The sequence below is a fragment of the Indicator indicator genome, chromosome 31 (assembly GCF_027791375.1).
Source record: "Indicator indicator isolate 239-I01 chromosome 31, UM_Iind_1.1, whole genome shotgun sequence".
NCBI classification, from domain to species: domain Eukaryota; kingdom Metazoa; phylum Chordata; class Aves; order Piciformes; family Indicatoridae; genus Indicator; species Indicator indicator.
The window spans coordinates 957,917-979,429 of NC_072040.1; the positions used below are offsets into that span (position 1 = coordinate 957,917).

Here is a 21,513-nt window from a genome sequence, read left to right on the forward strand (position 1 = left end):
AAATCATTTTAATGGAAATTTGTGTCAATGTGTCTCTTCATTTTTACAGAGATCGAAAATTATATAAACTGGGATTAAAAGGATTTTATGTCAAAGATGACAATTACAGTACAGGTAAGGTAATAAAATGCACTGTGCAATACGATGTTGTAGTTAAAGTGAGGTCTGTGTGGTTATTTAAGGTACAGTCGTGGTATTAGTGCTAACACATAGCTTTGTTCTTATTTCTGCCTTGTTTTTCAGCTCTTTTGTTATGGGGATGGATGTGAATAATAATGACACCTCCCTAACTTTGAAGTTACTATAGTCCTGATGTGGAAGTTTGTGTCAAACCAGGTGTGATGTTTATTGTTGTCCAGATAGACTTACCATAGACTTACCAACTCACATAATCACCTCCTGGTGCACAGAGCAGCTTCCCCAGCTCAAAAACATATAACAGAAGGTTTGCAAGTCCTAGATGTTTGCCTGGCAATAATGATGTCCTCCTGCCTCTTGTATGTTGCTTGTTCTGAAAGAAAGGAGTCTGAAGAGAAGGGAATGTCTCTAGAAGCTGAGAATGAAAAGCACAGATGAGATGGACAGAGTATAAATGGAGAAGTAGAATATGAAACATGTTTTCGTGTCTATATGACCAAATTGTGGTGAGAGTAATCAGTTAAACAGAAGAATCTTGTGCTGTGTGATAATCTGGCAATAAGTATATCCTGACCACAAAAAGTCTCAAATTTTTCAGTCTTACCAACTGTATCAAAAGCTTCTGTATTTCAGAAGGTTCATCATTGTACAGTTCCTGCTTTCTGAGTGGTATTTGTCATTTGGTATACATATGATATTGCTGAAAAAATTGCTAGCTGTGCAAACAGGTTTTCAGTAGTTGCTCAATTATTTCTGAGAGAATTATGTTCTCTAGTTCATGAGTTACCACCTCTGTAAAATTGTGCTTTTTTTGTTACTGTGGTTTTGAAAGATTTGTAACAAAGCAGCAATTCCTTGTAATTTAAGGCCAAAGAACTCCTGTGAAGACTTTTCCCTAATACTAATTTTTCTGATGTTTGCTGGGTGTTACTGTAGTTTGCTCTGCAAGTTGAGTGAATATTTGTGTCTCCAGTCTGTATTGCTGAGCATCACACAGAGTATTGACTCTCTCTTCAGTTAGTTTGGGTCAGAAGTCCCATCTGTGACCCCTCTTACTCTCTTGCCCACTCCAGCCTACTTGCTGGAGAGGAGGGGAAACCAGCAAGTTGAGGCTGTGCAGGCACTGCTCAGCAATAGCCAAAATATCAGTATGTTATCCACTCTGTTTTAGTCCTAGATCCAAAACACAGCACCATATGGGTTGATATGAGGCAATTTAACTCCATGCCAGCCACATCCCCTGCAGTGTTTTGCCTGTTGAAGTTACATTTTTGGGTTCTGCTGATAGTTATGTGGAAAATAAGATGCTTGTGATGCAAAATACAAACGAGAAAGGAAGCTTAAGAAACACTGCTGCTGAATTTTGTAGGCCATGCTGTTGCCCTGAGGTATCAGGACCAGATTATATTGACTCAATGTAATTTGTTGATAGGGGAGGATCAAGGATCCGAGGATGAGAACCATCGTCCCGGTGTGACATTGAAAGTGGATGCTAATTGCGCTCTTGACTTGGAAGAAGTTGAACTAGACTCAGAGGCTGAGCTTATGAAGAGTATGGGATTGCCTCTTCAGTTTGGTGGGCAATCAGCCCACAGGGACTTTGTGGTAAAACTTCATTTCTTTTATTTGTTGTGTTTATTTGTGGTTCCAGATGTAGCACCATGTCTGCTCCTCGGTTCTTGTTGAGACTGCAGCTGATGGAAATGTATCTGAGCTGCTTCCTCGTGTGCTTATAACCACATACAGCACATTTCCTCAGAAATGTCAGCCAAGGTTATGCAGCAGGGCTCTGACAAACTCATAAATCCTACAGCCTTTTGTGGGGTAAAAGCTAACAGCATGGTTGAAGTGGGAGAGAGGTTACAATGGAAACAGGAATGTGCTTGAAGACAGGACAAGAAAAGGCTACTTCTATGTGGTGGACTTACAAAGTGTCTTTTTCCATTATATTTTAGGCAACAGAAACCTATAGAAAGAGAAGTAACATGAAGATTATGAAAAAGAAAAAGAAGAAGAAGAAAGAGTTAGAGCAAAAACATGAGGGTAAAATGCAGCAGGAGTGCCAGGATCAGGCTTGTGGTGGACATATCCAATCCATCTCTGGTGAGAAGAGCAACAAAGCTCAGGTTGTAAGTGAAGGGAACTGTGAAGGTTCAGAAAGTCTTGGAAGTGAGACTTTACCCAGTGAACTTAAAGAAAAATGGGAGAAATACTGGAGTGAGTATGGAGAGGGCCTTCTTTGGCAAAGCTGGCTGGAGAAGCATCAAGAGCTCTCATTGTCTGAGGCCACTACAGCCTCTGAGCTTTGGAATAGTCCAGACACCAAGGAAGAGTGGGAGCAGCATTATAGTGAACTGTACTGGTATTACTGGGAACAGTTTCGGTACTGGACAAGTCAGGGATGGACTACTGAGAGCTCACACGGTGACAGCATGGAAGCAAATGGGATTACCCAGGAGATGGGCCTTTGGGGAAAAACTGACTTGGTTATTTGTCCAGGGGCTGAACACAGTGAAGTGCTGGGCTTGGAGCTGTCCCCTTCTAACAGCAGAAGTGAGGAAACAGTCCCTTCAAGTGCTGAGCCCAACAGTGAAATCATCTCTGGGATTTGTAATATAAATCTGAATTTGGAGGCAACAGAGCAGAGCAGTACAGCTCTAACAGTAGCCCACCAAGGTCCTCAGGAGCATGGTGCATCTGACTGTGAAAGCCAGAAGGAGCCTTGTGATGGAGGAACCAGGAAAAGGAATGCATCTTGTGAAAACAAAAGTATTAATCAGTCAGGTAATACAAAACCCAGCTAAAACTGCTTCTACCAGATATTCTTTAGGTGGTTTTGTATAAGAAACAAGGACATAGCATTGTGCTATTTTACAAAAGTCAATCAAGGATTTTGAGGAATGACTGCATCCTTCATGCCTTTTTCTTCCCTCTGCTTCTCTGGGTGATTTCTCTCCTCCCTAACCTACATATTGAATGTGTTCTTCCCATGATATATTAACTGCAGTGTGCCTACTACTGGTATTGATATGTTGCCTTTCAAACAGACAGGTAGAGATAGGTGTGTTTGGCACTTGTGCCTTATTTGTCAGGTTCAGTATGTATGACAGCCTGACTGTAGCTGCAGATGTATTTTGGGGACAGGAAGATGAAGAATTATTTAAAGCAAAAGGAAAATGAGATCTCGTCTACCTTTTCTAGGTTCACAGGGGTCATGTGGCTTGAATTCACATGGCAAAGAACAACTGCTGCATTGTGACCGAGATGAAGATGAGGATGAAGAGCCTCCTGAATACAGACAGGTCAAAGTCAAGAGAAGGCAAGTCATGAAATGTAGCTGAGCTTTTTTTTCTGAAGGTCTAGAAGCCTCCTCTTCGATTGAGATTGAGTTGAAACTTCAGTACAAAACCACATAGTCTGTCATCACTGCTTATCACTCCACCTGGCAACAAGCTGTGGATATTTCTTATCTTTTTTCACTTTGTGAAAACAATGCATAGTCTCCATGACTCTCCAAGGGGATGGTATTGCTCTGAAGTACACAAGATTGTTAACCTGGATAGGACAACTAGCTCACCTAGGTCTAATTGGTCTAGATGACACAAGAATGATAGTAAATAATGTGAATTGTTCAGCTGAGTTGTATGCTGCTAGTAAAGTGCTCAGTGCTATGGCAGCTATAAGGCAGCTCATCTCTGTCTTGTCACAGTCTTTTTCTTTTTTCTCTCAACATTTACAGCCTCAAAGATGAGAAGATGACCCTTTCTGATAAATTTAAGAATTCAGTGTTGAAGGGATGGATGGAATTATTATCTGCTAATCCTGTAGCTTTGATTTTGTTCTAATATTTTGCTGCTGCCATGGCATTAATGATAGATACTAATACAGATGACATGATAGGTGATGAAGGTAATTTGGAAATAGGATGAGCCAAATCTTCCATCAGCTCCATGGAGGACTTTGATATTAAATGTTTTAAGAGGTCCTTCTGCCTTGTTTGGTTTCAGCAGTGTGTGGAAGAACTTACTGAAGCCCACAATGAAATGTTTTCAGTGCATGAGTTTCTTAGTGCTATATCTGTAAAATAAGAGTGGTTTATACAGTGAGTAACTTTGTCATCTGCATTTTTTTCCCAGCCATGAACTGGATGTGGATGAGAACCCGGTGGAAGATCCTGAAGAAACCTGCTCTATTTTGGGTTTCAAGTGTGGCACAGGACAAAAGTAATTGCTTACAAGGAATTTGGGTTTTCTTTGTAGCAAGTCAGCTCTTTTGTTACTTTTCAAATAAGCCGTTCATCTCCATTCCCATTTTGTTAAAACTTTGGCAGATGATTCCCAAATTTCCTCTCTGAGTGAAACTGTCATCCTTGGCTAGAGGGAGATGCAAAGTTACAGAGAGTGATTAACAAGAAAAGTGCTTTGAATGAGAAGCTTAGCTCCTAAGGGACATATGGCTGGGTAAATGTGAAATGCCTGGTCAGCTACTTCAGTTAGGGTGCAGAGGCTCTGGCAATGAATAGTCCTCTCAGCTTGGAGTCCTGTGGGCTTAGATCATAATTATTTCATGTTGGAATGAGGTTGCTTTATGCTTGTAAAATGTTGCTATATTAATGAAGTGTTGTCAGGGTGCTGACCAGTGAGATTTCATTTTTGGTTGCATGGCCTAAAGATATGGTGGCCAGGGCTGTAGAATTAACATCACCGGGCACGAGGATGAGCAGAGGGCTGGAGCTTCCTTCCTATGAGGACAGACAGAGAGTTGGGGCTGTTCAGTCTGGAGAGGAGAAGGCTCCAAGGAGATCTTCTTGTGGCCTTCCAGTATCTGAAGGGGGCCTACAAGAAAGCTGGGGAGGAACTTTTTAGGATATCAGGTAGTGACAGGACTGCGGGGAATGGAACAAAACTGCAAGTGGGTAGATTCAGACTGGACATAAGGAAGAAGTTCTTCACCATGAGAGTGGGGAGACCCTGGAATGGGTTGCCCAGGGAGGTGGTTGAGGCCCCATCCCTGGAGGTGTTAAAGGCCAGGCTGGATGAGGCTCTGGCCAGCCTGATGTAGTGTGAGGTGTCCCTGCCCATGGCAAGGGGGTTGGAACTGGATGATCCTTGTGGTCCCTTCCAACCCTGACTGATTCTATGATTCCATGACTACAGCTTAGGTCTAGTGCTTCAGCAAGATGCAAGTTGTTATATATATATATATGTTTTACAGAGGACAGTGTTTTGTAGTTGACAATCTCTATTCTACTTTATAAAAATTATTTAAGTGAATTGCCAATATTTCCTTTTTTTGTTAATTCCATTTACCAGGAGACAGAAATAGCTGGTTTGGAGGTTCCTTATAGCCACCAAAATTTCTTTTTATTCTACTAATCAAGATTTTTTTTTTTCATTTCCTATTTTTCAGGGAAATTATTTCCACCTGAAGTAATACACTTATTAGGAAAAAAAAATTAAAAACCTAAATATTTTCAAATAAAAAAATATTTCAAAGATTTCAGCTATGCCCAGTGACACATTTTAAGAGTGGAGCAGGTGTTTCATGAAGAAATAACATTGTCTAAATAGTTTTCTCTAAACATGAGCCTGCTTGTTAAAGTAGAAATTAATCAACCAGGTACTTTTCATTATTTATTTATTTACTTTGTTTCAGGTATGGTGGAATTCCAGATTTCACTCACCGAAGTGTGCAGTACTTGGAAAAAAAGGCAAAACTCAAGTCCAGATTCTTGGATATGCGTAAACCAAGGAAGAGCAAAAACACACACATCTTCTTTACAGAGGAATCTGAAATGTCCTGCAAGAAACCTAAGACTTTGAAGAAGGTAGGGCTAAATGTTAGTGTTTGCTGTAATTCGTAGATTTGATGGCTCCCTTATTGTTGGACTTCAGTGGATCTATCAAGAGGAATGTGAGCTTAATGGTGATGCGGTGTGAAAGTCATTCCCAACATCATTCTTTTCAGAGGGGTGTGTGTGGGTTTCTAAAGTTACTAAAAGTATCCTGATTTTAAATTGCATGTGCTGGTGTTTCAGCAGTGAGAGGAAAAGGTGGAGGTTAATCTATTTCAAGTAACTTCGTGTTCTTAGGAATTTCATAGAATATGTAGAATGGCCTAGATTGGAAGGGACATTAGACATCATCTAATCCAACCCTCCCTACCATGTCCCCTGTCATGGGCAGGGACGCCTCTCAGCTAGACTCAGCTGCTCAAGGCCTCATCCAGCCTGGCCTTGAACATCCCCAGGAAGGAGGCATCCACAGCCTCCCTGGGCAACCTGTTTCAGAGTCTCACCACCGTCATATTGAAGAACTTCTTCCTAAGATCCATATATAAGGTACCCTGGAAATTTGCTGGTTAACAGCACCATCTAATCACCTGTGATATTTGACAACTGCAGGTGGAAGACTTCCTAAAGCTGGTTAATAAACCCACATCCCAGACAGCATCTCCAGAGAGTAAAGCAAAGGCGTCGTCTTCCAGCAGTGACTCAGAGGACCAGGAAAGTGTTACTGCTGCCCAGACTGTGACACTGAACACTCAAAACCAAAAGCCACCTTCTTCCAGTGCAGTCTTCACAGAAGCTGGAGGCAGTCACCTTGAGGAGGAAGCACAGGACATGGCAGCAAGCGGCTCTGGTGATGAGCAGGGTGTGGGGAAGCAGAAGGGCTGTGGGAGACAGCTGCTCTCTCTGGATATTCCTGATTACCTCCAGGCAGACACAGAGGATGTCAGCCAAGGTACATCAGTTTCCTACAAACTGGGAATTCATTTGCAACAGATTTAATGCTGCCTTCCCAAAGTACAGCATTGTGTGTGGTATTTAGTTATTCCGGTTATTCAAAGAGAGTTGTTAGCTCCAAGGGGTAATAAGGCTGGTTGAGAGCTGAGCTCATGAAAGTAACTTGTTCTTGAAGCACCAGAATCCCAGGTCTTTAATATTTTAAGTATTTCTCTATAGATAAACAGACATTGTTGATCATAGATGGGATCATACAGGTCTCAGATTCACACCTGTTTTGCCCTGCAAGGATGAGGATGATTAACTTCAGGTAGGTGCAGATTTGGAGTTCCAGGATGCACATTGCTGAGCTTGGGGAAGCATGTGGTGCTGAAATTTTCTAGGGGGTATATGAACTTTTATATTTAATACTGTAAACAAACCAGAATTATTCAGGTTTCTACATACTCCTTCCAACAGCAATTAATTTGTTAGATTTCTGCTGTAAAGCTCTTGCCTAAATTGGTTCTTACTCCTTACTTATATAAGGCCACTAAATTGGTCTCCAACACTCTTGCTCACTATGTAGATTTTACTACTGTTGGTTGAAGATGATGGTTTGGCTTCTAAGACTCTTAAATAATAGCTGAAGTGTTAGGATTTTTAGGAGTGTGCCTGACACCTGTCAGGTAACACACTTCCCTTGAAATGTAGAATGCTCTTTTTTATCTTAACCCACTATTCTGCATGATATAACAAACAGTAATAAAGGACATTTAGCTGTGTGGGTGAACATGAGCCTCTTACATCTTAATTCTCACTGTTCCTAACCTGCAAGAACAGTGATTGTGAACTTTTGCAGTGTCTTTCAGCTGTAGATGAAAAAGTTACTGCAAAGAAGAAGGAGAAAAGAAGGAGAAGAAAGAAAAAAAATGGGCTGGGAGCTATCCCTGCTGAGATTGCTGCTGATCCAGAGCTGGCCAAGTACTGGGCACAACGCTACCGACTGTTCTCTCGCTTCGATGAGGGGATTAAACTGGACAGAGGTGTGTTTAGTGCAAAGTGTGCTGGCTTGGAAGTATAAGATTTATCCAAACCATGGCCCTTTTCACAGTTTGTTACTGGTTTCCTTATAAAAGGAGCATTAGTGAGTGTGTGTTTGCACCTCTGGATAAATTCCATTCCCTAGCAGGCAGGCAAACAGGAGTCTTGGATTTCAGTAATGGCTCTCGTCTGGGATGCCCTTGTCTGCATGAATCCTGATGTTTGTTGAAGGTACTTTACCCACATCATGCTTGGTCAGGACTTTTTCAGAAACTCAAAGACATTTTCTAGATCTTACTAAATAATTTTGTGAAATTTCCAAATATGCTGATGGATCTAGAATCACAGAATGGCTCAGGTTGGAAGGGACCTTAGAGGTCATTTACACCAACCTCCCCACCATGGGCAGGGACACCTCTCATCTAGACTCTGGCTGCACAAGGCCCCATCCAACCTGGCCTTGAACTCCCCCAGGGAGGAGGTATCCACAAATTCCCTGAGCCAACATATTCCAGAGTCTCACCACCCTTGTACTGAAGAACTTCTTCCTAAGATCCAGTCTAAATCTACTCTCCCTCAGTTTTGTTCCCTTTTGTTCTGACTTGCAGCAGTCATGTTTGCATGGAAACCATTTCCAAATCACACATTTGGAGGAATTAGAATTACTAATTCTTCTTAGTATCTTGGGTTTGTTTGTTTTGTAAGCCTTTCACTTCTAATCCTCTCCCACACAAATACAGAAGATTATTTGTCAGACCAGCCATCACTGCAAAGAAAATAACCTGTTGGGCATATTTCTGCTTTTATTTGTTAAAGAGCATAATCCTGATGCATGGAGCTTTTCAGGGCTGTCTCAGTGTCCTTGATAAGCCAGAATCCTCAGCACCAAGTTCAACAAAGCATTTACTGAGATTCAGGCATATCTGTTTGCTTCAGTGAGACTTTGTTTGCTTAGCAAATCACTGGACTGACCAGAGTTTATCATCTTCAAAGCCTGTGCTTCCTGCTCAAATGCATAAGCCAAAATTGCTGCGGTGAGCACTAAACGAGCGAGCTGGTTGTTTGGTTTTAATTTCAGTGACTTTGAAATGAGAGAGGTGAAAAAAAACTTCTTTTGCCTTTGCAGAGGGTTGGTTTTCTGTAACTCCTGAGAAAATAGCTGAGCACATTGCTGTCCGTGTCAGCCACTCGTTCAACTGCGATGTCATAGTGGATGCCTTCTGTGGGGTTGGAGGAAATGCCATTCAGTTTGCCTTGACTTCCAAAAGAGGTAAGCAGGTGGTGTATGCAGCACAGTATTTTGTTTCTTAAGTATTTTTTTTTTCTCCTTAAAAATTTTGGTCAGGCGCTGGAATAGGTTGCCCAGGAAAGTGGTGGAGTCACTGTCCCTGGAGGTGTTCAAGAAATGCATGGCCATGGCACTTGGGAACATGGTTTAATGGCCATGGTGGTGTTGGGTTGGTGGTTGGTGTGTCAGTGTGAGCTGAAATTCTGCCCCCCATGGACAATAACCAGGCTAGCCCAGTCTGGAAGCGAATGAAAGCTGTATTTACAAGCAGAGTCTACAATCTATGATGAAATGCAATGAATATGTACAAATATACAAAATTCACAACATTTACAAATACATACAATCAACAGAAAAGCACAACCGATCTCCCTTTGCTTCCCCCCAAAGGGGACCCTTCCCAAAGGGGCCTCCCTCTCCCAGGAGCTTCCCCCCCAGACCTCCCTTGGACAGAAAGCAGAGTTAGTTAAAGCAGAAAGTTGTTAACTTAGCTGCCAAGGTCAGTGTGTTATCTTCAGCTAGAAGAGAAGAAGAAGAAAACAGCAGCCAGACAGCCCAGCAACTGCCCTGACTGCAGAACGCAGAATGTGCAGAGTGCCCACTTTGTTTTGGGTAATAGTTCTTAAACATTTCTATCCATCCAATGGAAGTGTTTAGAACAATCGTTATTTTGCTTTCTTACACCCAATAGTGACTTACTTACACTCTTTCACTTTCTCTGTTATGAACTTTGCAAGGAAAAATTAAAAAGACAGTTTCAAACCATCACAGTTGGACTTGATCTTAGAGATCTTGTCCAAGCAAAACAATTCTGTGATTTTAGCAGCTAACCCTTCCCAGGCTTGACTGCATGGCTTCCCTTGATGATTTGTAAATGCAGTGGTTCTGCTCATGGTGGAACCTCTGCTCTTGCAGCTCCTTCCCATCTGAGGAGCTGTACCTTCATGTCTACCATGACCCACAAAACTGAAGTAGTCACCACACAAAAAAGATCTGACTCTGATCTAGTGGCTGCAGAAGAACACCCTCCTGAAACATCCCTGTGGTGGTGGGGTGGCACTCTCAGCTCCCATCACCCTGCAGTTTGCTCTCTCTGCCCTGCAGTGATCGCCATTGACATCGATCCCGAGAAGCTCAGCCTGGCGCGCAACAACGCGGAGGTGTACGGCGTGGCAGACCAGATAGAATTCGTGTGTGGAGACTTCATGGTGCTGGCTGCTGACCTGCAGGCAGATGTTGTGTTCCTCAGCCCTCCGTGGGGAGGGCCTGACTATGCCACTGCTGAAATCTTCGATATCCAGACCATGATTTGCCCAGATGGATATCCTTTCAAAGTAGCACCTTGCCGGTTTTGCTCAGGTGTTTTCCTCTCTTTCTTCTTCTCTTGACATGGGCTTTGCATGTCCAGTTGGCTGATGGGATGATAACAACCAGCAGCTGAAGTCTCAGATGTGTGCCACATTTATTAGTCCTCTTCCCCTAACTTCAGGCTTTGACCACTTAAAATTAAATATTTGTATTAGAATAAATTAAAAAAAAGGTCATAAAGACTTATTCTTCAAAGTAACAAATTCTTTAGAGAATTGTAATAGCTTCTTAATTTAAATAATCGGTTCAGCAGTTTTAACACCTTTTATTATATTAAAATACTTCAAAGAATTAAATAGCCAAGGGGTGTGTATTTATGGGTAACAATTAATTACGTGGTTTAGTTAAATTTGATTTAAAAGTGAAGGCTTGGCTTTTTTGGTTTTTTTTCTGATTTCTAGGGCAATAATGGTGAAATAGAGTTTCTGCATTTAGACAATAGCAATTTCTGCATTTCAGGAGAGAAGTGGGCTACAAGAAAGCTGGGGAGGGACAGGTTGTAAGGGCTTGTAGTGATAGGGTGAGAGGGGGCTTGAGGAGGGGAGATTCAGACTGGAGATTAGGAAGAAATCCTTTACAGTGAGGGTGGGCAGACACTGGAACAGGGTTGCCCAGGGAGGCTCTGGATGTCCCCTCCCTGGAGGCGTTCAAGATCAGTTTGGATGAGGCCTTGAGCAAGCTGGGCTGGTGGAAGGTGTCCCTGCCTGGGGCAGAGTGGGTTAAAACTGAATGATCTTCAAGGTCCTTTCCAACCCAAACCATTCTATGATCATAATTTAATTGCATGATAACTGAATTCAGGACATACTTTCAAAATGAATCAATATAAATCTACTTCTTCCCCATTCTCGTTTTTTCCTTTACTGGCTTCTACATTTGAAATTTTCAGGCTCTCCAAGAAGATCACCAACAATATTGTGTATTTTCTACCTCGGAATGCTGACATTGATCAGGTGTGTTACTGGATAAGGGTTTGGTAACTACAAGGAGCTCAGCTGCCTGTTATGGGCACAAACTTAAGATAATTATTTCTGTGTATCAGTGCAGGTTTGCTTGTCTGACAGTAGATCTCAAGCAGAAATGGATCTAAATGCCCAACAGTGAGAAGCAACCTTACAATAAAAATAGGGTTTGATTTTTAGTTAAGGTGGTGCAAATTTAGTGGAAAATAGGTGCTTCATTTTTACAGCTGTATACCTCATACAGAATATCCACCCTGCTGCTGGACTGGAAGTAGTTGGTAGCTGGCCGTGACCCAGCTGTGTCAGAGGACTCAGTGTTTATTGCCTTACTGATAGACAAGACATCCAACCTTGTTCCACAGGATTTTTTTTCAAAACCAGTTCTTACTATGTCTGCAGACAGAGTCTGTTCTGTGCAGAGTTAGTCTTGTAGAGAGACAGATGAAGTTGACTTCCCTTACAAAATGTGCTGAGTTTAGTTGAAAAAGAAACTGCTGTACTTCTGCCTCAAGAGGGAGCAGCAAGCCAGTTACAAGAAATGTGAAACATTTCTCTTAATTACATCAATTTTCCTTGTTTATCAGCCTGTACTTGTTACAGAGTTTGTAATGGGTACAGGTTGAATCAGTCTTTCCAAATATTTTTTTTTTTCTAGTTGTGGAATAATCAGGAGTTATTGTATATATGCATGCACATAGATTAAAAAAAAAATATATATATTGTTTTATTGATAGAATCATTGAATTGTTGAGTCTGGAAAAGACCTTAAGATTATGAAGGACAACCATTAACCTAACACTGCCAGGTCACCACTAAACCACGTCCCTCAGCATCACATCTACATGACTTTTAAATCCCTTCAGGGATGATGTTTCAGCCACTTCCCTGGGCAGCCTGTTCCAGGGCTTGACAACCCTTTCAGGGAATACTTTTTTCCTAATACCCAATCTAAACCTTCCCTGCACAACTTGAGTGCCATTTCCTCTTCTCCTATCACTTGTTCCTTGAGAGAAGGGACTGACCCCACCTCGCTCAAATCCATTTTCTGGGAGTTGTAGAGAGCCAGAAGATGTCTCCTCAGGCTCCTGAGAGCTTTTTGCTTTTTGACATCGTGTAAAGAATGCCATTGATTTTTTTTTTAAAGTGGGGTGCTTTTTGATTTCCTCTTGCCTTTAGGTTAGTTGAGGGGGGAGGGTTCCTCCTTTTGCTAGGATTCTATAAAGCAAAATGAGTCACAGTGTCCTTGTATGATGCCTCCTAAGCCAAACAGCTCACATTTCTCATAACCTAGGACAGTGTCTTGGAGGAGAGAAAAAGTGGTGATAGAACTTTTTATCCACAGTAACCTCAGTTGGTGGCTGGGACAGATAGGAAGTTACTTTACAAAAGAAATTTCAGTGTGATAAAGGAGCCCCTGCAAGGCCAGCAGAAAAACCTTCCAGTCTAAAAATACACCTGAAAGGTAACAAAGCAAGATGGCATCTTAAGCAGCTCATGCTCCTGAAGTAACCTTCCATGTTTGTTTCCCTTCAGTTGTGGACACCTCATTCCTGGAAGTGTTTAAAACCAGGCTGGATGAGGCTCTGAGCAACCTGGTCTAGTGGGAGGTGTCCCTGCCCATGGCAGGGGGGCTGGAACTGGATGATTTTCAAGGTCCCTTTCAACTCAAGCCATTCTGTGGTTTATTTTCTGATGTCTCCTATTTAAACTTGAGACCAAACTTGCTGGCTACTTTTTTGATGCTTTGTGGCTGTCGCTGTGGGCATCAGCAGTTGCTGAAATGAAGGCTGAAGGATCAGGTGAGAGGGATGCAGGGAGGTGTTAGCTGAACCTGCATCCTTCGCCTCTGTCCGGGGAGGCATTTGGCACATGCAGAGCTACCAGCACAGCAAAGGCAGCGTTCTCTGCCACCCTCAGTTGGGACTAAAGAGCAAACTGGGTTAAGGAGAGTTGCCAGCAGAGAAGCTTTGTATTTGCACAGTCAAATGCAAAACAAACAGCTTTTGGACTGGTCCAGTTAAAAAAAATGAAGCAGCCTTTCATCCTCAGCCTTGCAGCAGGAGGTGGTGTTGGTATTTCTGAAAATAGGTGAGCACTTTTTTTTTTCTCAAAAGCATCATTCCTCAATCTGCTGTTATTTTTAGAGGGTGTCCCTCTGCCAAGCTGGCACCTTTCTGCAGCTTGGTGTGTGGCAGTTTCCCTCCTTACTCTGTCAGGGTTGACAGAGCCCTTCTGAGGAAAACTTGGCAGCTCCTCCGTCATCAAATTTGCAGCCTCCAGCAGTTTACAAATAAGCATCGTCACAGACGGTTTGTGTTCCCCTTCTCTGTGTGTTGGGGAAGTTGAGGAGCTTGTGGGGCTGGGTTTGTCCTTGCAGAGCACGCATCCTCATGCTCAGCAGGTTTTTGTCACTGCTGGGTTTATCAAATACTTTTAGTAGCCATTAAAAATTAGTCCTGATTATCCCAGAGGCCACACTTAGAGGCTTAACACAGAGCATGATGGCTTTGGTGTCATCACCTCTCAACAGAGGTGCAGCATTTGCCTGTGTTACTGATGAAGCACTTTGCTTTCCTTGGTCTTGGAAGAGAAATATTTAGTAAACACTTGTTTTTAATCATCCTTAGATATGCTGGTGACAGAAATGTGCCCTGAAAGTGGAGGGCACAACTCCAAGACAGTAATTTCAATATTCTTCTATTAAGCTGACTAATCCAATTAATACTCCAACAGTTCACTAGCTAAAAAGTGCAAAGCCTTTAACACTTTTTTTTTTGTGGGGGCATTCCAGCTTTTATTCATAAAATTAGAAGGACAAACTTAATGTCTGCCTAGAGAAAAAAACACTACAATAAAAATGGATCTCCCCACAATGTCAACTGCTTTGGGGATTTCAAGTAAGAAAAGATAAGTTGTAAAATTAAAAATCTTGATCACTTGCCAATTTCAGAGTCCCTTGCTATTTATAAGTCAGCCAGCTTCTGCTTTTTACTTAAGTGGCAGGTTCCTCTTTGACAAGAACATGGAGATTTTTTTTTTCTTGTTACCATTAAACTGAAGGGTGAAGAAACCACTCACCCTTTTGTTTTTCTCTGTAGAAAATAAAACTAAAAAGGAGGGGAGAAAAAAAAGAAAATGAAATGCTTGATTTAGATGAGTGTGGCAATTTTCTGGGCAAGTCAATAGAGGTTCAAAGTATAATTTAGATTAATCTGTTATTTCCTCTTGATAGCAGCCTGGGTTTTTACTTACAGTAAAATAGAGGAAGTTCAGCAAGTTTATATTTAAACCTGCTCTACAGACACAAGTCTCAGAGGAGTTCAGAGCAGTAAATAATGCAGTTTGAACTTTTAAGTTTTAGCTGCTAACATCACAGATTTAAAGATCAGTTCAAATCTACAGCAGGTTTGTAGACATTGATCACTTTGCCTGGGAAGTTTCCCTTCATAGAGAATGGGGTTTTGCAGCAGGCAGGAAAACAACAGAATGGAGCAAAACTGGCTGTGAGCAGGCACCACCATTGCAGCACAGGTCCTCAGGGTGCATGATAAGGGTGGGAAAAGCAGTCAGTACTCAATTTTGGTGATGCTCTGTCCCTTCTGTCTGATGAGAAATCAGTTGCTTGTATGGCTGCTGTCCCTCAGAGGGAATCCTGCTAGGAACAGGAGAGGAAAGAGTATTGCATGCTGCAGTCCAAATTGCAAAGTCCACTGCAAAAGGCTGTCTGTCTGTAATCATTAAGCATTAAAGGTGTGCACTTGGCTCACCAGCAGAGCATGAACAGTGAGGTTCTCACCCCAGTGACTGTAAACACAAGAGCTGTGCCCAGCACTGCCTGACAAGCTCTGCCTGCCCACAGCCCCACTGTCAGCACAGCCCAACTCCTGTGCACACAAGGGCTGCTGCTTTTAGTTTAGCAACAACAAAACACTGTACCTGTGTTTTGTGAGAGTCCTGCCTGCCTGTTGGAGGTTTGGGGCTTGTTTCTGTTGGGGTTAGAATGGTTTTGGTTAGAGGAGACCTTTCCGATCAAGTCCCACCATTAACCTAGCACTGCCAGGTCACTACTAAACCATGTCCGTCAGCACCACATCTACACAGCTTTTGAATTCCTCCAGGGAGGGGAACTCCATCACCTCTCTGGGCACCTGTTCCAGGGCTTGACAACCTTTTCAGGGAAGAAATTTTTCCTCATGTCCGACCTAAACCTCCCCTGGCACAGCTTGAGGCTGTTTTCTCTTGTCTTGTCACTTGTTGCTTGAGAGACCAACCCCAACCTGATTTCAGCTTGCTTTCAGGGAGCTGTAGAGAGCAATGAAATCTCCTCTCAGCCTCCTTTTCTCCAGGGTAAACACACCCACTTCTCTCAGCCTCTTCTCATTAGACTTGTGCTCCAGACCCTTGACCTCTTTGAGTAAAAGGAGATACTCCAAGAGGAGCTGCCACATTAGGTGACAAGGGATATTGTCACTAGTATTAAGTGCCAAAGATGTGTTTAGGTGATGTTTTATGTGTATAAAAGGTTTGGGGTTTGCCTCTTCTCCTGCACGTTGATTGATTTGCTTTTTGTTCTTTGTTTTTCAGGTGGCTTCCTTAGCAGGGCCAGGAGGGAAAGTTGAAATAGAACAAAATTTTCTCAATAACAAACTGAAGACAATAACAGCTTATTTTGGTGATCTAATAAGGCATGATACCTCCTGAACTCAGTGTGGATTCTTCCAAACTCAACCTTCCTGAATGCTGCTTTGTTTAAGCTCCTGTACAGCTGGCTGGTCAAAAATGACTTAAAGACATTTTCCACTTTTAATTTCTGGGGTTTTACAAACAAACAAAAAAAATTCAGTTTGTTGTTGCTGTCAATAAATGTTTTATACTCATTTTGACAAAATTCTAAATGTAGAATTTTGTCAGTGTAGGGAAAACGATCTTTATAAAATGCAGACTTGCAAGGTTCAAGTCCAACCAGTTTGAAGGAGAGTTCAGGGTTTCTTTGTAACTCTCCTGTGGGCTGCTTCTGTACTTACTCTGGTTTAGAGTATTCAGAGGGTCAAAAAGAATAGCTTGAAAGCTGCTGTGTGTCAAGAACTGCTTTCTGCTTGAGAAACAAAAGCATATGAACATCAGGTGGAACTAGAAGGTCAGGTACACTACCAGAGGTCAACTGCAGTTCGTCTCTTTGGCTCCACTCTCACTGGGAAGCCTTTGCAGCTTTTCTTTGTGTGATGTAGTGAGGTGAGAGTTGGTCTCTTCTCCTGAGTAACAAGTGGTAGGACAAGAGGAAATGGCCTCAAGTTGCACCAGCGGAGGTTTAGGTTGGATATTAGGAAAAATTTCTTTGTGGAAGGGGTTGTCAAACCCTGGAACAGGCTGCCTGGGGCAGTGGTGGACCCCCATTCCTGGATGGATTTAAAAGCCATGGAGATGTGGAGCTGAGGGACATGGTTTAGTGGTGGATTTGGCAGCGCTGGGTTAACAGTTGGACTTGATCTCTAAAGTCTCTTCCAATTTGATCTCAAAGGTCTCTTCCAACTGAAACAATTCTGATTCTATGAAGGTCCACACCTTTCTCAACAATGAGTACTCTGGCTTCTTGCAGCTGGACAGCCAGCTCTTCATGGTAGGATGGTTGCCATCGTGCCCCTCAGCCCTGTTAGTGTTATGGTAAAAAATCATCCTTCCGTGAAGCTTTCATGTGTAGGTTTTAGAAAATCTTCCCCAAGTGTAGTGGTTCTGAAATAACATCTGGGTCTGCTTGTGCAGCTCAGGGGTTATATAAACAAATTCATGTTACACCACAGTGACTGTGGTAACATTTAGAAGAGGGGAAAGCCCATAAATAGCAGAAGGAAAAAATGACTTGCTGTAACTCATTGACCAAATCAGTAGAAAATTGGGTCATTTGCACTTGGTTTACTCTCTCTCTGCTTTCATTTGCTTCATACTTACTGTTTGCTGTAACTGTCCTTTCACTTGCAGAGCTTCCCACCTCCAAATACCAGGGAAGGAGGGTAATCCTAACACATAGTGTGAACTAATCCAGTGTTGCTAGTACAGGCTTTCCAACATAGATACCTCAGTAGTCCTGCACTGGAGTACCTTGGTGCAGTCCAGAGGACTGTAAAAAAGTTGGTTTTCAGTGACAGGGAAGTTCTAGATTTCTGTATTAAAAGAGAGCAGACATAGTTTTGGAAGTGTGGTGCAGTGGTGAAGGACTGAATGTGCTAGAACCAGACATGAAATTCATAGAATCATAGAATGGTCTGGGTTGGAAGGGTCCTCCAAAAGTCATCTGCAGTAAGCAGGGGAATCCTCCACTAGATCAGGTAGGTTGATTCAGAGTCTCTCCTGTTTCAGCTTCCAGCCCTCAGATCTATTTTGTGGCCACCTCTGTACCTGCGCCAGCAGGTTCATATTCTGTTGTTCTGGGTTTCTGTTTTCTCAGACTGCTGAGGTAAAAACCCCTGCTGGTAGAGGCAGCCTGGGTGTGATGGCAGCACAGAGATCCTTCCTGGATCTCTCTGTGGCTCAACTCATCCCCAGAGCTTTAGCACTGCATAAACATGAGTAAAGAGGCTCTCAGCGTGCCTTTGGTGTGTTGGCAGAAATAAAATGCATTTCCCTTGTCTTTTATCCTGAAAATGTGGCCAAAGAAACACAGAAATACAGAATGGTGGAGGTTGGAAAGGATCTCTGGAGGTCTTCTAGTCCAACCCACCTGCTAAAGCAGGGTCACCTAGAGCAGGCTGCAAGAGAATAGGCATCAGAGAGGATGTTCCTCTGCATAGTTACTGCAGATCAATGCAAGTTGAATGAACACATTAATCATATCAGTGCAGCACTACCTGGAGCTTTGGGGGTTCTTCACACTGTCACAGTGTCAGACACAGTGATGGTGACAGTGTCAAGAGCTTTTGTGAAAGGTGGTATTATGATCTGACAGCAAAGCCCATCCTAAGGTACTCATTAAATTGTTCCAGTCACTGGGACAGCCTGTGATTATGTCAAACGGGAGCAGAGGATGCTCTGCTTTCCCAGCCTGAAAGTCTGCCTGAGAAGGTTAAACACAGACAGGTTTGCCCAAGAAAACCCCAAACTGGCTGAGAATCACCCCTGGTGGGGCACTGCCCATGCCAAACATCTGTGCCAGTGCAAGAATGACTTCCAGTGGGGGCAAGTTGCAGCTGGGCTTACCCAAGGGGTTCCGTTGGACCTCACAACGTTCGAATGCTCCCAGCAGATGCAATGTTCTCTGCAGCTCAGACTCAGACCTGTTCTTCTGGAAAGTGTCTGTCCCCAAAAGCAGAAGTTGGAGTTCCCCAGGAAACAGCTGTGTGGGGAACCCTAGGTGGCAGCTCCTGCTGCGGGAGAAACCGCACTCCAGGAAGTGGTTTTAGTGCTGGGTTTGACACTGGAAAGCTCACTTCTCCCAAGAGAAGTTAGTCTCGTGGAGGTTGTTCATCTAACACAGAAATTACCAGCCAGGGTATTCATTAACCCTGCTTAGAACTGCTAGAAGAGCTGCTCTCTCAGGTCTGAGGACAACGTTACTGATGATGCAGTGTAGAGAAGGATGTTCTATGAGCATGAGCTCCTGACAGCCCAGGAATGAGCTGAATACAGGGGGCAGGAGCAAGCTGAGGGCCAACAGAGTCATGTTCAAGCTGCAGAGCTGAATGCCATGATGCCTGCATTGCAGCTTCTGCAGGAGGTGCTGCTCCTGTCCACTCTTGCTTTTTCTTGCCAAATTTTGTGACTTTACTGGCAGTCTTTCGATTATTTTTTTCCCCTGCAGCTTGTAAAGGGCATTGTCTGAAAAAACCCTTTGCTTTCATCTAAAAATAAATCTGTAGCTCTTGCAGTTGTTAAAAAAAATAATAAAAAACATCAAACCAAAACAGCTGACAAGACCTGGATGCATGATAATAGTTCAGAAATCAGATAAGAATGTCCAAAATGTCCCTATTTTGCAATTGCTTCCTAGGCAGGCCCACCTCATGTTATGGCCTGGGGCACAGAGTTGGAGAGAGGCTGATACAGGATTTTTCAGCACTTGGGACTGACCGTGCTGCTGCTCTGATTTTGTCAGCTGTGTTTAATGAACTGGGGCATTCATTATAAATATATTAAAGTAGGAAGCAGTCTGACTGCTCCTGTTTATTTTTCTCTGTTAGTGAGAAGAAAGGCCTCATCCAAAAATGATCATTGCTTGTTAGAAAAATTCAAAGTGGAGAAATCATTTCCTCTCTTTGCTAGCAGAGAACCAGTTCACAACTGGATGTGGAGGGTGCAGAATCAAGGTCTGCCGAGAAGGAATTCAATTTGGCTGAACAGGCAGCAGAAGGATACCAGGTATGGTCCTCACAACATCTGAAACACTTCAAGCTCCTGAAGGGTCTTTAAAGAAAGCCAGGGGAAGGAGGCAGTATCAGTGGCCAGCTCCTGTCCCTGTGGCCTAGCACCTGCCCTGCCCTGCCCTTTCCTCATTAGTTTTTCATTAAAAAAAAAAAGGTCAGAATGAGTCAGTGGCCTGAGGTGGTGACATTTAACTGCTGAGGTGTGATAACTTTTGTTTTCTGGTGGTAAAAGAACAGTGCTGCAGTCTGCTGCTTGCACTACATTTGTCATTTGTACTTGATAAGGCCACTGGGGTTAACACAAAGAGCTGTGAACACTCAGCCTAGTAAGGGTATGCAGCAGGAGTTTTGAAGTCAGGACCTCTTGCTGCTGCCTGGTTATTCCAGCTGAATGCCTACCTGGTACCATGGTCCCTGCTACAAGCAGAGGGGACATTCCCAGTTTTCTTTCTGTTATATCATCTTCCTGCCAGGGCAGCCTAGATTCCAATCCCAGAATCAGCGTCCAGCCATGCAGGAGGAGTTACTAAAGCTTGGTCTGCGTAAGCAAGTCCTGTAGCAGCCTGGGAAGGCAGCTACAGGGGAAAACCTGCTGGTGCAGTGGCCACATGCAGCACACATCACTGGGGTTTTATCTCAGACCAGCTCTGATCAGTTCTGTTGGTGGTGGAAATGATCTCCTGGCTAAGGTTCCCCAGGCAGGAATCCAGCTTGCACACTCCAGGACTGCAGTGCAATGTGAGCCACAGTAAACGTTAATTTAAAAAAAAAAACCTGTCCTGGATCTAAATTAAACTGGAGATACCAGGAGATAATGGGTGCCTTACCCAGGGACTGAACCCCAGCTCAGCATCCTGATTCTCTCTAGCTGGAAGAACTGGAGGGCCAACTGGACCTAAAAAAGAGTCAAAATCTCTGCCAGCCATATGTGCTGCTTCTCCTTATTTCCATGTCTGTCTGTCTCTGCAGACAGCAAGCTGAGTGCTTCTACTTTGCATGCCAGTATAATTTCACTTTGCCTTCACTTAAAATTCATTTCAGTTTGCTCTGAGTGGTTTCAGGCTGGCTGGCAAACTACCAGTGTCTCGTTCTGTGGGGAACAGAGTCCCAGCTGGGACTGTGAGAGCAGGGCAAGGTCTCTGTCAGTGTGGGGCACACAGGGCTGATTTGAAGCAGCAAAAGGCAGCAGGAAACTGGTGTGGACAGGGACACATAGCACAGGACAGGGAACACCCAAATCCTGCCTGCCTCTCCACAATGATCATTCTTTCCCTTCCATGGCATTTTCTGTGGGACTAAACCTGTGTCGCCTCACGTGAGAGCTGCAGACGTGCATCACCCTTACAGGTGTCAGTTGAGAGATTCATCTAGCAATCAACATTCTGTTAATTATATCTCTACCTTGGGGCTTTCTAAAATGTCAGATGCTGCTGTGTAAACACCACAGCTATCTAGAGAGGTTATCTCACACCCTGCCTCCATCTCTTTCCAGTTCTTCTCTGTCCTGTGAGCCAGGGAGTGAACAGGGATGCTCTCCATCCTTACACCCACAGCAGCTGGGGACAGTGCAGCTCTGGAGCTAGGATGCTGGGTGTAGCTCAGGAAAGAAATGATACAACTCAGTCAGAGAAATTA

General features: G+C 43.3%; 1 protein-coding gene across 1 annotated transcript; it reads left to right on the forward strand.

The window, feature by feature from the left end:
- Window positions 1-1,668: 1,668 nt before the first annotated feature.
- TGS1 (trimethylguanosine synthase 1) lies at window positions 1,669-16,225 on the forward strand. The gene is made up of 11 exons (XM_054394614.1): window positions 1,669-1,743; window positions 2,094-2,922; window positions 3,340-3,457; window positions 4,275-4,361; window positions 5,794-5,965; window positions 6,542-6,881; window positions 7,735-7,908; window positions 9,033-9,176; window positions 10,299-10,515; window positions 11,437-11,515; window positions 16,109-16,225. The coding sequence occupies exons 1-11, from the start codon at window positions 1,684-1,686 to the stop codon at window positions 16,223-16,225; spliced, it is 2,337 nt and encodes a 778-aa protein (XP_054250589.1). The 5' UTR covers window positions 1,669-1,683.
- The last annotated feature ends 5,288 nt before the right edge of the window (window positions 16,226-21,513 follow it).